The 15,379-nt window shown below is 34.7% G+C and overlaps 1 protein-coding gene across 15 annotated transcripts in view; it reads right to left on the bottom strand.

The window, feature by feature from the left end:
• Positions 1–15,379, bottom strand: part of RAPGEF6 (Rap guanine nucleotide exchange factor 6) — a 173,546-nt gene that overhangs the window by 57,662 nt on the left and 100,505 nt on the right. For all 15 annotated transcript variants that reach the window (XM_016118353.2, XM_016118354.2, XM_036225023.1 and 12 more), the window contains 3 exons: positions 10,045–10,202; positions 4,788–5,028; positions 2,747–3,130 (listed from right to left, as the gene is read on the bottom strand). In XM_016118353.2, coding sequence (XP_015973839.1) covers positions 2,747–3,130; positions 4,788–5,028; positions 10,045–10,202 — 783 coding nt within the window. The remainder of the gene's footprint in view (positions 1–2,746; positions 3,131–4,787; positions 5,029–10,044; positions 10,203–15,379) is intronic.

The raw sequence follows: 15,379 nt of genomic DNA, 5'->3' as shown, positions 1-15,379 counted from the left end.
AGAAAGCAAACAAACAAACAAATAAGGTAGAAGTAATAAGACTTCAAACATCAATAATTACTATGAATGTAAATGGACTGAATTTTCCAATCGAAAGGCACAGAGTGGCTGGATAGATAAAAAACAATACCCAACTATACACTGCTTATAAGACTCACTTCAATTTAAAGGATACACATAAGCTCAAAATGAAGGGATAGGAAAAAAATCATTCTACACAAGTGGAAACCAAAAGAGAGCAGGGGTAGCTATATTTACATCAGACAAAACAGACTTTAAGCCAAAAAGTGTAACAAGAGACAAAAAGGTCATTATATGATGAGAAAGGGGTAAGGTAACACAAAGACATAATAATTGTAAATATATAGGCATCCAACATCGGAGCACCTAAACATGTTAAGTGAGTACTAACAGATCAGAAGGAAGAAATAGACAATAAGAAAATAGCAAGGGACTTCAATACTCCACTTTGAACAATGAATAGATCCTCTTGACAGAAAAAGAACCAGGAGAATACTGGACTGGAACAATTCTTTGGAACGAATGGACCTAACAGATATATATAGAACATTCCATCCAACATTAGCAGAACACACACTCTTTTCGAGCACGTATGGAACATTCTCCAGGATAGATCATTAGATAAGCCACAAAACGAGTCTTAGCAAATCTGAGGTTGAAATCATACCAAGTTTCCTCCAACCACTATGTTGTGAAACTAGGAATTTACAAGAGGAAAACTAAAGAATTTATAAATATGTGGAAATTAAGCAACACATTCCTGAACAACCATTGTGTCGAAGCAAACAAAAGGGGAAAAAATTTCAGAACAAAGGAAAATAGATACACAATATAACAAAACCTATGGGATGCTGTAAAAAATAGTTCCAAGAGTAAAGTTTATAGTGACAAATGCCCATATTACAAAATAGAAATATTTCAAATAAATTACCTAACTTTATACAGCAAAGAACTAGAAAAAGAAAACAAATGTCAGAACAGAAAGAAATAAAAGAGGCTAGAAAAATAATAGAAAAGATCAATGAAACTAAGAATTGGTTTTTTGAAATGATAAACAAAACTGATGAATGTTTTTAGTTAGATTAAAAAAAAGAGAGAACTTAAGTAAAATATACTATTTAATTCCAGGCAGAACTGATTGATTCAAGTGTGCCATCTCTGCAAAAAATTTAATGACTTTTATGTTCCCTGATATTCTTTAATATAGTATGAAGCAATTAACTTTATATCAACTATTGAAAATATGTATAATAAAATGTTCTTTATAACAAAATGAAACTTATATCCAAAAAGTAAAGCCTTTTAACCAAATCCCAGGTCTGTCTTATATTCATCTGGGGGCTACTGACTTTTCTTGGCTTTAATGACACTATCACAACTGTGCTATTCTATTATTTCTTGCACTGATCCCTCTCTCTCTGGTGGGATTCTCTTCTTTACACCCACACTGAGGAGGGTCACTGGGGTGTGGATTTTAGATCTCTACCATTTTCCTTCTACACTCTTTTTTTGAGAGAGATCTCCCTTGGTGCCAATCTGTTTTCTTCATGGGAGTACTCCAAAATGGAGTCTGTAACACTCAAATTCTTTACTCCATGCTTCCTGCACAGTTTAAATTTCTAGCCTTTCAAGTGTTTATCAGTCGCACCTTTGTTCCCCTGTTATAGACCCAGTTGTTAAAAACTGTGAGGTAGGTGGTGTAATTCCTGCATTTTACAGATGAGAAAACTGGTCTTCAATTTCCCATTGACACACTGCTACTACACAGGAGAGGCAAGATTCAAATACAGGTGCAGTTGGTTCTAAAGGTCACTGTTAATCTCTGTTCAGTACTCCTTCTACAGTATCTAGTTCAATTGCAGCCACTGGTTTACTTCATTAATGAATGTCTAAAACCATGAAAGATTTGTGATTAAAAAGTCCCTGTAAAGAATCCAATTTTATTTCATGTGAGTACTAGGACAAATTACAATTAAATTCTGTGGCGTGCACGCAGGTCAGGGTGGAATTATGCTTGCTATATGTAAGCACACACCCTTATGAATGGCCCAAACTACAACTCTCAGCATCCTTTAAAATTAGACCTGCTTTAAGAGGAATCCCTCTGTTGATCAGTAATATGCTGGATAAGGATCAGAAAACAAATTATCTAGTTTGACTTTGAGCAGGGATAAGGAAGAAGATTCCTGAGAGCTCATGTAGCCACCCGCACTCTGTGGACTTATAAACTTTGAAGGATTTTTATAATTCTAATGACCTACCCTGCTTGAGTGGCAACACATCCAGTGATAACACATGCAGTGCCTAGGAAATAGGAAGAGCTCACCAAATGGCTGCCATTATTATGACTGTTGCTGTTATTTCAAAACAGTTTTGTTAGAGCATAAAGAACACACTGTGATTTTTCAGTACCAAATCACAGTGAGGTATGTACTGTAAGATGCGCAGTACAGAAGTCTGATGATAAAGATCAGTTGTTGGGCACAAACCCAAAGAGGGCGTAATCCATCAAAGGGGGAGAAAAGAAAGGAGGAAAAATGGCAAGGCAATCACTCATACTCTCCAAAAAAAAAAAAAAAAAGTTTAAGTAACAGAAAGGTAGAAGAAACAAAAAGAGAAAAAGCCAGTATCACCAGAATGGAAAATATATTAAATTTAACAATACTTTAAATCGGCTTCATGTCTAATATGACAAAACCATACACAAATATTTGTACGAACCTACCTTATTATTGCAAACATGGAATTGAAGTTCTTACATTCACGACAATGAAGTGCAATTTTAATAAAATGCTTAATAATCTTCATTCGTTTAAGCTGATTTGATTCAGTTAAAATCTCTGAGGCAACCCAGAACGTCTCTTGGTTTACAATGTTCTCAAATTCTTTCAAGTGAGTATTTCCTGTTTTGGACTCTAACTTAAAAAGGTCACCAATGTATTCAGTAGGCTCAATATTACGAAACAAATCAAAGTCCCTCATTGACAGCTGAGTGGCCAGCTCAATAGTACTGAGCTGCAGCATGGATAGCTGGCTTTCCTTAACTAGTTCTTGAGCATCTTCGTCAGAACATAAGGTTTCTGTTTCCATGTTATTTTTTAAATAATACCTAAAAGGAAAAAAAAAATTGTTTTTATAAGTGATTTTATATTTAGAAGAGCACTTTATTTTTGTCAAAATACCATTATACTGTTAAGTGTTAAGAACTTTTTGTCAAATATATTTGCAGACTATTTACTTAGAGATGAAATAGAAAATTACCATTTTAAATGAGAAAACTTTTAAATGAGAAAATGCTATGTAACATCTATTATATTAAAGAGAAAAAACAATGTTTGATTGTACTGTGAAGGTAATTTTATGAAACTACTCAAACGCTGTGTGAACAAATGATCTTGCGTATATTCTTGGGGATGAGGGCTCTATGAGGGTAGGTATCTAACACACAGGTGGTATGATATAAGTAAGTGTAAGTATTTGTTCAGGGATAGCATGAACAAACACCCAAATCAAGACTATTCTATATTTCTATTTAGAAGGTGCTGCTGCACTGATTCCCTTCATTTCTAAATTTCCAAGAGAAGCAAAGGATAAAACCCATAAAGGAGGGGAAATGCTTTCACTAATGATTTCCTCCTTATTAAATACAAAGACTTCACTCTAGCAAATGACACCGGTGAGCAATCATAAAAAAGACCTTCATTTTCCCTTCTTTTTATTTTTAGATCAACAATTCTATGGCAGTTTGGAAAATAACTTGTAGAGAGCTGCTGCTAGGGAAAAGAACGAACACAGTATATCACAGGTAGCTTTTATTTCATTCTTTTTCATATATAACTTGATCTAAGTCCATCTACCTTTGACAGTCAAAGAACTATCCATCTTTTTCTTTTGCCTTTACACTGTTCACAGGCCTAAGTAACAGTGCTGAGACTCACTTTACTATAGATAATAAAATTATATCTAACATGCATAGAGAACATTTATTAAATTATCTAATTCTTATAACATTCCTATGAGGAATATGCTATTACTAACATCCCTATTTTATTCATGACAAAATTCAGGCACAGAGAAACTAAATAAGCTTGTCCAAGGTGACACAGCCAGTGTCAGGGTTAGAATTTGGGCAGAGTTAGGCCTCTATCAACAGCGACCATGACGGGCAGTCAGTCATCTAAGGCTTCGAGGGTTGCATTCCATGTGAACCTAGGCTCAGCAGAAGATTACATTACTCTTAGAGAACACCACAAAAGAACAAACGTACTACTGAAATGATTTTCTAGTTGATCAAATAATTTTCAGAGCACATCTTTAAAAATTAAAAAAAATTCTGCATATTCATAAAAGGAAAACTACTTAGAAAAAAATTGTGAAATCATGGCTTCTTTTGCCCAAAATACATACTGGTCATACTAAAAACAAATTTATAAATACATATACGCTCAGATACATATAAAGATATGTATCTTTTAGTTTTCTCCTCTGTAACGAACAGGGATTGGACTACGTCATTGGTTCTAAGATTTTATTTTAGGTGGGGGCTAGAATATTTTAGCAAGTTGTCCTCCCTTTCCCTTTCCCTTTTCCACTTCTGAGTGGCCTTTATGAGTCCTACATAATTATGGAGAAAAGAAAAGCTGAAAAAAGAGAAATCTTACTTTAATTTTAAAGAAAACTCTAAAGATATTTTAAAATATCTGTTATCATGGAATCTTCAAAAAACATGTCTAGAAATAAGCACATTCACTAAAAAGTACATTCACCTTCCATTGAGCTGAATTCTATCAGCTAATTTGGAGAACTGGTCTGGAAGTCTTCTCTGTTTTATGACACCCTCAGGAGTGACAGAAACTTCACAGAGAGAATATGTGTCGGATGCACCAGTTAAACCAAATTCGTGAACAGCATGACAAACGACTTCTTTAGCTGTAGTGTCTTTACTGATGATAATGTAGCAACTTTGTTGATCTGCTTTGAAAACTCTTATAACTTGATCAGGAATATCTATATAAACACAAAAATGTGGGTTGTTATTTTCAAGAGAATTACTTTAAAACTCTTCCAAAAGCAATCTGGAACACAATGAACCCTCTAAACAGTGAAATAAATAAATAAATAAATATATATTTCAGTGAAATAAATATATATATATTTCAGTGAAATAATATATATATATTTCAGTGAAATAAATAAATAAATAAATAAATATTTCTATTTCAGGAAGTTAACAGAAATCACCTCTGATTTATTGATACACTAATGTATCTTTTCAGGTAACAAAATACTAATAAATATTCACAGAAAAACACACAAAAAGATAGAAATTAGGGTCATGCTATACATATAATTTGGAAGCCACAATTCTATTTATAAACATTTTACTGTTATTTAAAAGTTTTTAAATTATCCAAACCCTTAATGATAGGCACACATATCACTTTCTCTTCTCTTTCTGCTAACATACTAAAACATCTTCTGGGAAAGAACACAAAGTTGTGTATCTTGGTAAATAGTGTAAGTAAGTCATATTCTGTTAAAGCCATTTTTCCCCATGCAACAAACTATTACCTAGTCACATAAGAGGGATTCAGGAGTCATAAATGGGGACCTCCAGAACAGACTCACTATTGGGATTATCCAAAGGGCATCCCATAACCCAAACCGTGATGAATTTGCCAAAGTAATAAAAATGCCAATCTGAAAAACATTTGAGAGACACAGAGAAAAAATTCCCTGCAGTAATGTGTCAGTGTAAACCTCTTTTTCTATTTCAGAACTGCTACATGTATAATATATATCCTTTACAAACATGTTAGTGGGAGAAAATAATATATACCACATATAATACTTGGCATGTGGCAGACTCTGAAATATTAATTGATTAGATGAATGATAAATATGAGGTTAGAATAAAGTTGAATCAGGAAGAAAATGATCTAATCAGTTCAAATTTTAGACCTGAAGCAAGAATACAGATGAAAATATAATCCTGTAAGGGCAAAACAGACATTTAAAAAGAATCTTTGAAGAGTTCAGCCTTTATTAGTCTCATGATTCCTATTTCATTAATAAAATTCTTATATAATAGGTAACTGAATTAAAGAATTCTCAGATAGCTGGACTTCTAATCCAAAGGCAAAATTTCTATAGTGCTCACTATAATCTTGCATAAGTGAAATTAAAAAATAAGATATGTGAAGGATGCATGTATTGATGCAGAGGTTACACTAAAAACGGAAGAAATTTTTACATATTTGAGATGGAAGAAACAACCAAAACAATGACTCTTCATTCTGCTTTAAATTGTTAATTGTTGAACAAATATTTATGGAGTGTCTATTATGTGTCAATAGTGTTCAGGTGATGAAGATACAGTACTAAATGGACAAAGATAGATGAAACCTCTATTCTCAGGGATTTGCTTGTATTCAAGAGAATAAGTGGTAGTTCAAGGCAAGACAGATAACAATCAATTAAATCAGATAATCCAGATTGTGAAAAGTGCCACAAAGAAAATATCGAGTAGTGGTACAATGGTACAGATGCTCGACGACTGTCAAACATTCTATAAAGAGCCAAATAATAAATATTTCAAGTTGGCAAGCCAAAAGGCAAAAGAGATGCTATTTTGTAGGTTCTTATATAACAAATTTCCACAAGATTTTTAACAGAATTCAAAATTTAATAATGCAAATGTAAAACATGTAAAGATATGTAAACACAGAGGTTTAGGCAACATTGTAAATGTCCACTGGTTCAACGGAATATTACTAGTTATTTAAAAAGTTTTGGTAGAACAATACATCCTGATACAGAAAAGTCTTCAAGGTATGTTGCTAACTGAAATGGGCTAAGTAGAGGAAAAGTATAGCATGTCATTTGGGAGGAAGGGAATGATACACGCATTTTATGCACACCGCAATTTCTGGAAAGATATACAAGTAAATGAACAATTGTTCATTCTGGGGAGTGAATACTTTTATATTTTATCCTTTCTCTGTAGTTTGATGTTTTTTAAACTATATGTTCTTTCATAATTAAAAATCAATTAAAATAACTCAGACTACCAATGTAGAAAGAATCTGAAGTCTACTAAATATTGAAGAAAACAAAAAAGAATTTTGAAGACTCAGAAAAAAAAATTCTGAAGTTTCAAAATCCTTTCAGCCACACTCTGAGTTCTTTTAGGCCTCATCTCATTAGGTCAAAAATTCCAAAAAAAACTTTTCACAAGTAATAGAATGGCATGTATACTCTGACACTATGAAAATAAAAACATATTCAACGAAAACGACTAAAAGAATACATGCCAGTTTACACCGGCAACCTTATAAGTTGACAGAAAAGTTCTGCCTCCTACTTCATTTCTTTATCATTTGACTTTAAAAAACTACTACATACAAACATAAGCAATAGAAACCATTGAATCTTCAAGATACTTACAGTAAAAACCAACAGCTGTAGGCAGCAAAAACAAGGCAAAACCATAAAAAAAGTGAGCAATCAAAAGCACACTATTCAACAGTTCTGTAGCTTTGTCCCCACTTTCTAATAACTTTAAACATGCAATATAACCATAGATGAGATCAAGACTGACAAAAGTTAATCTAACTAAGCTGATGACACACATGTATTGCAATATACATTTGTAATGTGCACAGCTCAACTAAAATTCAGTGCTGTAGTATATAATTTAAGAAGCTGTATTTAAAATGAACTGATAATATTTTATTAAACATAAATGTAAATAGCACCGCAAAAGGTCTTTCATAAAGTTGAACATTTTGGGGTTTAAAATAGGTATTTACAAGTAAAATACCTATTCTGTATGTGCTCATTTATATTGCTGGTATGGACACGGTCTGCAGACTAAGTTTTGCAGACCTCTCTGATTAAATTTTAAAAGGGCATCTTCTGCCTTTACACTATGTTTCCAATGAGGGAATTACGTAATCAATCTGAAATCAAAGTTGAGTAGCAATTCCTCTTCAGAGGTCTTAATTTCAGTGCCACGAGGCTTACAATTTCTAAATTTTAACAATTTCAATCCCTTCCCTTTGTTCCCCTAGCTAAATCCCCAACTTAACTCTTCTCTCTCTTCTCCTTACAACCCATCCCTAACTCCCTCAGCCTACTTGTATATATTCCAGTGGCAAAAATGTAGCCATAAAATTATTCAATCTATAAAGCATGTGTCCCTAAATACTTATGATAGTACAGGCAGACCTTGCTTTATTGAGCTACACAGATATTGTATTTTTTACAAACTGAAGGCAAGACCCTCTACCAGTAAAATGGTTATGACTCACTTTGTGATACTTGCTTTCTGGAGCAGAAACCACAATATCTCTGAGGTATGCTTGTATGTACATTTAGCTTGTGCTTTGGTAGTGTGAAAATACTTTGTGAATGCAGTAGAAGAATTACTACTGTGGAACACACACAGTGATGTGGAAATAAATTTCCATGACAAGCAACTGAGAGACAGTGAGAATGTGCTAGAGATTTCTGAAAGAAGGACTGATACTATAGCAGAGGGACCTGGGCTTCCCAGATGAGGTAACATTTGAGTTCAGCACTGAGGAAGAGGAAAAGTTCACAGGATACGTAGGGAGAGAACACACAGGTGGCAAATAGCACAAGCAAAGAGAGAGTTCTGAAAGTATATGCCACACTCAGGGAAGATGGATGAGGTGACAGTGGGGAGAATGGCAAAATAGGAGGCTAGAAAAAAGGGTTTCTAATGATGCTGTGAAACTGGACCACAATAGTTAAGTTACTGTCTTTAGGCTCCGAACCTACCCTGCCAGTCATTATGGGGCCAAGACTCTGCAAATGAGTCTACTTCTTTGCCAAGTGGCTCCCTCTTAAGTTCTGCCAAAGGGAGCACCACGGGTAGACTGCACTGTTACAGGAAGGAAACACCTGCGGCCTTTGTGGCACCAGGAACTGGTGCTCATATGAGAATCTAATGCCTGATGATCTGAGGTGGAGCTGAGGTGGTGATGCTAGTGGTGGGGAGCAGATGCAAATACAGATGAAGCTTCGCTTACTCATCCGCTGTTCACTACCTACTGTGAGGCCCAGTTCCTAACGGGTCATGGACTGGTACCGGTCCACGGCCTAGGGATTGAGGATCCTTGTTGTAGAGGTATTTATTTTTCCTCCTCTCTTTGGAACCAGTTACATATTTTCTTTTTTGGTTTTAACCACTCTCCCCCCACCAGCCCACTTCCACCCCTGACCTACGGATGTTGCCATCTATCCTTAAGAACTGGATCTCTGAAGGCGGGGCGCCTCCTCCCACATGCTCACGGTGCACACCTGAGCCCAGTGCACCCAAGGTATGGGCAGTGCCTCGCCTGGAGTTTGAACCCAGGACCTTCTGCATGTAAAGCAGATGTGCTAACCACTGTTCTATGGAACCATCCCACATATTTTCATTTTTAACTGTATATGCCTTTCCTAAAAGTCATCAAAAATTTTTTCAAGTGATGGATATATAAATAATTCTTCCAAGTCAAAGTGTTTTTCTTCCTCATAATAAAAATTTAGATTATATAGTTAAATGACAATTTCTGCCTCTGTGTATCAATAGATGCAGAAAAAACCACTTTAGCTTCAGGTGCTGGAGGGTAAAGCAGTGTTTCTAGAAAATTACTAACTTATTTCTGTACATCACAGAGGGAGAAAAGTGAGCCCGCTTAGATTAAATTAATCTGCCTTATTCTCCTCCACACTCTTGGCTGAGAAGCATCACTGCTCTTGTTCCACACCTCAGGCTGGGGTTACCAAAAGATACCCAAATGTAATTTCTTTTCTATGTGCTTCTATTTCATACTGGAGGAAGTACTGCTGCAGCTAAGACCGAAAGACAATGTTTTCTTCAGCTTTTTGCATTGTCATAATCTAAAGGTAGGAAAAGAGCTGTAAGCAAATCTAGTATTTGTTGCCTGAGGCCTAACCATCCACTTGTCCATTGTTACCAACATGGCTATAAAAATCACAAACAAAAATCACCTGAAGGATTGGAGAAATCCAACATGCTAGCAGTAGGCTGAAGGAGATCCGGGCTGCTGGACGACAGTGTTCCAGGAATAGGCATTATAGCCAAACTGTGTCGACAGTGTCTTGTTCCCACAATGCTGTCGTCTTGTGACTGGCTCAGGCCACCATCACTTCAAAAGAATGCCAGATATCACTTTAAAGTACTTGAGAGTTCTTAATAATAAACATTTCTGTTCTCTGAGCAGTAACGCATAACAGAACCAATTCAAAGTGGTTATTTTAAAAATTATATATAGCGATTTTTTTAAAAAAGGGACAATTGTAATAATAAAAACGGCAATAAAATATGTTTTTACCAATTACCCTCAAGTAAAACTTAACTTATACATCTAAGTAATTTACTACATCAGAGAGAAATAGTCACATTTAGTTTCTGCTAGTTTTGGTAGAGAAATTGAACCTAAGTTTTTAGGGAGCCCTTGAGATCAGCCAGTTTCAGTGGACACTAACATGTGTATCCACCAATGCATGGCCAACACCATAGCAAGGTTCTCTCAACAGAAAACCTTCTAGGCAACCTTCATAACCTTCTAGGCAAAGGATGGAGTTGGGTCTAAACCCAAACCAAAAATATGGCAGGTTGTAGAAAACAGTGGGGACAGGTTCAAAAAACAAAATAAGTTTTTAAACATATCAGTAATCTGAGAAATGCCCAAACCATCAACAATAGAGGTAAGGTAGTAGGAAGACGGCACAGAGAACAGCAACAGACAATAATGAAAATATGTGATAAATAGAAAGGAGAAGGAAAAGGAGAACCAGAAACAAAAATGGAAGAAAAAGAATTTGATAGTCTCTAAAATTTATTCCCAGTGCACATTATTTCATGTGATCTCTCAAATCTCAAATCTATTTGGCTGTTCTCTAGAAGAGAACATCAGAACCAGAGTAGAAAGCAAATCATCCAAAGTTAATTCCATTTATATGTTTCAAAAACACGTTATCAATTAAATGGCCATATTTTAGCAAATAAAATACTTTTCCTTGAAAATATTTAGAAGTGTTACATAAGCAACTCTAAATCCATATAAAAAATAAAAACAAAGAAACATAACTGTCTCTAAGTTTTAGATAACCCAAAAATATAAAACAGGAAAAGCAGAGTCCTATACAAACACAGAAGAGTGATGAAAAAAGAATTCCCATCAGTAACCAAAATGCCACTTATTTCTAAGGGTTATGCTTACTGTAAAACCAATGCTTTAGGTTAATATTAATTCTCATCTAAATTTTATTCAATGCAGCTTTCTAACCAGTACTTGCTATATATACAAATGCAGGTATCACAGAATACTTACCTATTACTATACAGAATGGATTAAAATCTGTCTTAAAAATGAGTGATATGAGGTACATCTAGAATATGTTAAGAGTGAAAAACAGGATTTAGGCAGATTAGGAAACTATGCAAGGTGAAGCATAGAGGACTTTTAGGTAACAGCCAAAGGACTGTTAATAGCCAGACAAGAAAAGAGAAAGCCAGAGCAAGAGCGTGCACAGAGAAGTCAGGAAAAAAGGTTAAAGATGTGGAAAAGGGCAAACATAAGCATTTCAAGAGCAAGCTATACATCAGACTGGCCTGGGTTATTAGCTGTGTGACCTAAGGGAAATTTCTTTATTTCTGGACCTAGGATTCCTCATCTACAAATGTTAAGTAATACTATCTACGCCCCAGGACTACTCTAAGAATTAAACTAGGTAGTGCAGGTAAACATTCTGGTACAAAGGAAAATAAGATTAATGAAGTACTTTTTACCAAAATTAAAACAGAATGGTATAAACCTAGAAAGGATTTTAAGTAGGTCATATTGAAAAAGAGAAGAGGGCCGGGTACAACAAGTTAAAGGCACTAGAGAAATGGAAATGCTTTCCTGGAGAGAGAAGGCAGTCTAATCTGACAAACAAGGCAATGGAAACATCTTATTTAATAAGTAACTTGTGTTTATGCTAAATTGGCTCCTTATAATTGTGTATGTATTCCTGAAGATCAGCGCTAAATGTTTTCAGATTAGGTGAAAGTAAAAAAAGAGGGGGCTTTCACTGATATTTTATTTATAGCTTTTTAAGTAATTTGGCAACCATTTAAATATTGTAGGAAATAAATATTTTTTTATACAACAGTTTTTTACTGATTTTTGAAAACAAACCTGCAATTTTTGGACACATAGGGTCAGGTAACTGAATCCCAGGAAACAAACTGTTAAAAGAGATTAGTCAGTCCTACAAATAACCAAAGTAGAAGCAACTTTAACAATGTTAAAATGTTACAATTTTCTCCTAAAGAGAATTAGCTGATTAGCTGCAACAAATTAGAATTTAGAGACTAAAAGAAGTGCACGAAATACTGAAAGTCCTTATTTATCTAATTGATTTTATCTAACATTACTTCTGCTTTTTAATAGGCAATAGATATGACACCATACAGTTACAATAATGTAAAGCTTATAAATTCATGGTAATCGAGGTGAGCATGTATAAATGAAAACTATACTAATGTTATGTACAACCCATGCTATGACATGAATGAAACAGAATCTGATTGGCAAAATATTCATGCTTGTTTGGAAGCTGAATTGATAATGCCTATTTGCATATAGTTATGTAATTTCTTACCAAAACAGTCTCCTGAGAAGGTGATGCAGTAACAGAAACAAGACAGTTTTGAAAAATTCCTCAATAATTCCCCAACACTAAATTCACTTAAAGTATATTTTAGTTTCACATTATGAAACTAAAAAGGCTATGTAAATATCACCAATATGTAAATAAAAAATGAACTCAATATAAAAAAACAAAAAAAAATGTATGTCTAAAAGAAATGGGGAGAGAAAAATACTTTCCGATAAACAAACAAGGCTATCTACTGAGACCATTATAATGAATAATTATAAAGATGTTTGGCAATCTGTGATTAAAGAAAATAAACTAAAAGCTGAGTGATTAAAAAAACAGGAGGCCAGATTTCCTGAATTCTCAGGTCAATAAAAGCCACATTGCTATGACTTGACTTACAGATGTTATCCAAAATTATTAACTTTTTTCTCATTTCTAATTTTCAAGAATATTCTTTCATTTAAAAGTTATGTCACAGTTAGATTTTGAGAATGATACGTTCTTAACTATTTGTTCCTTCCTTACACTCATTTCACAGATGTAGACATTCTTTCTTACAGAATTTCTATGACAACTCATCCCCTCCTCTTAGAGAACTGAGTGCTGCAGAAGGCAGAGACCAAGGGTCCCTTCCAAAGAGCCCTGGCACACAGATGTTCGGGAACTGTGGAATTAAACTCATTACAAATTTTTTTAATTAAAAAATATTCAAAGTAGAAAACTTAAAAAGTACTGAAAACAAGCAAGGAAGAAAAATTACCTACAAAACCACATCTCAGCTAAAACTATAATCAGTGTTTTTCTTCTCATTTTTGCAGTTTAAATAGCACAACTTATTTAACCAATTCCTGTAGTTGAACATTTAGAGCATTTCCAATTTAGTTTTATTACAGATAATACTCCTAGGAACATTAGGAATATAGAAGATCATATCATTTTATATTCCCACAGCAGTCTGAGCTTATTAATTCTGGCTCCAATCTGTCAATCTTTAATGATAAAGTTTCCTGTTTTAAACTGTATATCTTTGATTATTACTGATGCAGAACACATAATTCATGTTCTCTGCTAATTATTCTATTGAATGAAGTTTTAGTGATTTTTTTGTGCATAGCAAAAGAGGTTGTCTGAGTTCATTTATAAGAATTAAGTGCCAAGAAAAATGACATACATTCTCAAAAATGCAAAGTGGCCAAATGACAAATCAGTTCTCTCTGCAAAATAGACTCAAATAGAAAAACTTTAACATTGTTACTAAAATATTTGGGGGGGGGGGTATTTATACAGCTGAAATTATTAACATTTTACTTAATCAAAACATGTTTAGAAGTGATAGCCAGTTTAATATTAACTCCTGAAGAGCAAGAAAGAGACTCAATAATGTTTGTTGATTAACAGGAAAAAAATCCCTTGTGAGTTTAAGTAAAACTACTTCTAATAGATTTTGGGGGGGGGGCGGGGGGAGTACTAATATAAAGAAATAATGCTTGAAATGTTCAAATAATTGCTCTTAAACACTTCAATTTCCATGCCTTCTGCTGCAACCAAGACAGAATCCCAAGGACTAGCAGACATTTGGTCCTACCCAAAAATCCATGGAGACATTTGGTCCACACTGAAAGGTCTTGAAATCTGGTCCTGTCAAAACATCCATGAGTGTATTTGGTCCATGCCAAACGGCCTTGGTATTTAGAAGGTTAGTATTTATCCAACCTTCTGCAAGATCTGAACCTCGATCCATGTAGGCTACTGAAGCAAGAAGGGTTATTACTGGCAATACAGCCACAAGAGTTATTGGACCAATAAAACACAATACTATTTTTTATGTACTGATCCTGTAAACCAAAAGTATAAGTAAACGTTATGGGCTATTTGAACTCAGGGACGTTCTCCAAGCACGGACATTTTGGATGGGCCCAAATGTTCTGCAAAGAACCCAAAAGGGGCAATCTATCTGCACCCCTGGAAGGAGGTACCGCAGAGAAGACATATGGATTCAGCTGCCTGAGCCCCGAACACAGTCAGTTGGAATGTGAACTAATAAGCTAACATCAGTTACAACCAGTGTTCTCTAGCTTTTGATGATGACATGTTACAACTGTGCCACCGTTCAAAATGAGAACCAGTTAAAGGAAATATGTATATTCCAGACCAAACCCACCAGGGTTTCCGGAAGCAGACCTTAGTTAGGACATAACCCTGAGGACGCCCCTTGTGCACTCTCTTTTGCTTTCTGGTCCTCCATTCTTTTTCCTTTCCCAAGTGCCTTCATGCAGACTTCTTGTCCTCTATCACTGTCCCCAATCTCTTCAGTGTGGGCTGGCCCCTCTTATATTCTTACTTGATGCTCATTTGTGAGAGCAAGCCTTTTCTTACAGTGTTTGCTGCGCTGCTACAATACACTCAATACTGTAAGAATTTTTTTATTTTAAAATAAAACTGGTTTTTATAAACCACTCAATGAGAGCAGTCACTTAGAAAGGAATGAGTAATAAACTTTCTAGAAATGAGTGTCATTAAGACCAAAGCCCAGGAATTTTCAAACCTCTGTAAGCACCAACTTAAATGAAGAGCAAATTTGTTTCACTGACTGGAAATAAGATCTCAAAAAGAATGTTTTCTGATTAGGAAATCTTTTGAGATTTTCATATAAAAGCTGAGAGCTGACATTTAC

This window comes from Rousettus aegyptiacus, unplaced genomic scaffold (genome assembly GCF_014176215.1).
Source record: "Rousettus aegyptiacus isolate mRouAeg1 unplaced genomic scaffold, mRouAeg1.p scaffold_m13_p_7, whole genome shotgun sequence".
Classification (NCBI taxonomy): Eukaryota; Metazoa; Chordata; class Mammalia; order Chiroptera; family Pteropodidae; genus Rousettus; species Rousettus aegyptiacus.
Note: the sequence above shows the minus strand (reverse complement) of the source record. Positions and strands in the feature narration are given on the sequence as shown.